Source organism: Penaeus vannamei, chromosome 16 (assembly GCF_042767895.1).
Source record: "Penaeus vannamei isolate JL-2024 chromosome 16, ASM4276789v1, whole genome shotgun sequence".
NCBI lineage: Eukaryota > Metazoa > Arthropoda > Malacostraca > Decapoda > Penaeidae > Penaeus > Penaeus vannamei.
Genome location: NC_091564.1, coordinates 25,783,344 through 25,785,872, shown reverse-complemented (window position 1 = coordinate 25,785,872; position 2,529 = coordinate 25,783,344). Strand labels below are relative to the sequence as shown.

Below are 2,529 nucleotides of genomic sequence, written 5' to 3'. Positions count from 1 at the left end.
TATGTGTGTATATATATATGTATATATATATAATATTTATAATATATATATGTAGATATATAAGTATAGATATTTCTATATATAATATGTACATACATATATACATATAGATATGTACATATAGATATACACACCTTGAAAATCTAGCTTGTAGCATTAAGCAGTATGAGTAAAAATGTGATTGGATTGTGAGTGTTGCTGTGCTTTCATGTACTTGCTTGTTGTCCAAAGGCAGGGGGAAGGGAGCTTAGCAGTGCTGAACAACAGTGATCCAACGTTGGTATTCATCTTTTTGCTGCTCTACACAGTTTGTTCCATCAGTTTCTGCTTCTTCATTTCTACTCTTTTCTCTAAAGGTAATTGTCATGAAATCATATGCTAAAGGATGTAGTTTCTTTATGGTCTCTTTAACGTTTATGGAGAATCAGTGATTTATAGCAAGTAAGACCATGAATTTTATTATTAGATGAGTATAATATACATATAAGCTGAGATAGAAATGATATGAATTGTCATAATTATAATATATGATTCCACTTTCTAGCTAATAGTGCTGCAACAGCAACTGGTTTACTGTGGTTTTTCACATACTTCCCATACATGATTCTACGGCCTCGCTATTCTTCTTTGACCAATGGCAACAAAATTGTTTTGTGCCTCCTCTCCAACACTGCCATGAGCCTGGGATGCCAAATGACCTCCATGTTTGAAGGTGCAGGGTCTGGCATACACTGGAACCTTCTGTATTCTGGAGTATCACCGGATGACTCCTTTACACTGGGCCATGTGTTTGGAATGCTTATTATCGACGCAACTATCTTTGCCCTCCTGACTTGGTATATTGAAGCAGTTTGGCCGGGGCAGTTTGGTATGCCACAACCATGGTATTTCCCATTTATGGTAAGTACTGGCTCTGTGCACAGAGATAAATGTATTGATATATAATGATGGATATGTTCATATACCATCTATATGTGTGTGTGTGTGTGTGTGTGTGTGTGTGTGTGTGTGTGTATGTGTGTGCAAGTATGCATATGTTTGAAAATGGATTGGTTAGATTTTTGCATCTGAATAAAATCATTTAATTCATCAGAAATCCTACTGGCTTGGGCAACCTGCTGAAGTTAAAAAAGCCAACCAAGAAGAGCTCCTTACAGATCCCAGCCTGTTTGAAGAAGATCCTAAGGGAATAAAGGCTGGTGTGAAAATTTTAGGCCTAACAAAGGTATTGTGTATCATCATTATCATTATCATTATTATTGTTATTATTATTATTATTATTATTATTATTATTATTATTATTATTATTATTATTATTATTATTATTAACAACAATACAATTCAAGGAATAGGGTAAACAGCTGAAATCAGTTAAGCCCAAAAAATTATTCAATCTGAATATATAGGTGGCCACACCCCCTTTTCTTAGTGCCATAGACAGACATGTTATAGTACTTCATGTCACAAAATTGCCTACCCTAAAAACTGATAACATCTGGTAATTTCTTATTGCCTTTCTAAGCTAGAAGATTAACATGATTACCATGGTCATTATAAAAATAAATGTAAAAAAAGGGTCTTGGTTGTTGTTTTTTCAGGAAAGAATATACAATCATATTGGCATTATTCACCCCTCTCCTACTCCTTGTTTCCAAAGAAATAGAAACTCTGGCTATGATGTAAACATTCTGATCTCATATGCCTGTATTGATGTGATTATTGGTACTTAAAAAATGTAATTGAGGATCAGGGAAGATATATTTGTGAAGAAGCAAATACTGTTACTCAAATTATGATTCAAATTTTATTATTGACTCTCAAATTTGGGTCAGCCCTGCCAGGGCTCTCATGAAAGCAGTGTAGAGGGGGGATGTAACACATTTTGCCAACAAAATAGGGTGGTAACTGAGTGTGGTCAATAAGAATTAGTCATATCTAAAAATAATAGCAGTAAATTACCATTATTGATATTTATTTGTTTGTAATGCTTTCCACTTAATTAGAGATTCTTCAAATTTCTACATATTTGCTAACAAATACCAGGTTTAGCTTCATTTGCCGACAGAAGCATTTTTAAAGGGGGGAGTTACCCCCACACACCCCATTTGCGACAGCCCTCAGCCTTGCCATCTTGTGCACTGCCCGTGTATCAAGAGAAATAGAGAATCAAACTATACTTTGAACTTACATGATCGCATATGCTAGTATCAATATAAACATTTGTGCATGAAAAATTTGTTTATGAATGGATAAATACTGTAAACTTGAGAAAATGCAAAAACTGTTAAACAATTAAGTGTCAAATGATTTTATTAAATATCATTCATGATACAGATCCACAAACCATATGAGTACACACTGCGAGGGAGCAGGGCCTTCTAGATATCTAGATTAAGTACACTGTAGTGACTGACCCTTTGAGGACTGAATATTTTTGGAGCTAATTGTGTTCACAACATCAACAAATTGAGTTATGTATGTTTTTATAGCTGTGGGATGCAATAATTTCCATATTTGGTGGCATATTTA

General features: G+C 34.2%; 1 protein-coding gene across 1 annotated transcript in view; it reads left to right on the top strand.

The window, feature by feature from the left end:
- Window positions 1–231: 231 nt before the first annotated feature.
- The window catches only part of LOC113800430 (phospholipid-transporting ATPase ABCA3), a gene marked incomplete at both ends in the record, with an annotated part of 82,587 nt that continues 80,289 nt past the window's right edge, over window positions 232–2,529 (top strand). Inside the window, 3 exon segments of the mRNA XM_070131360.1 lie at window positions 232–356; window positions 545–900; window positions 1,094–1,225. Of these exon segments, the coding sequence (XP_069987461.1) occupies window positions 232–356; window positions 545–900; window positions 1,094–1,225 (613 nt within the window).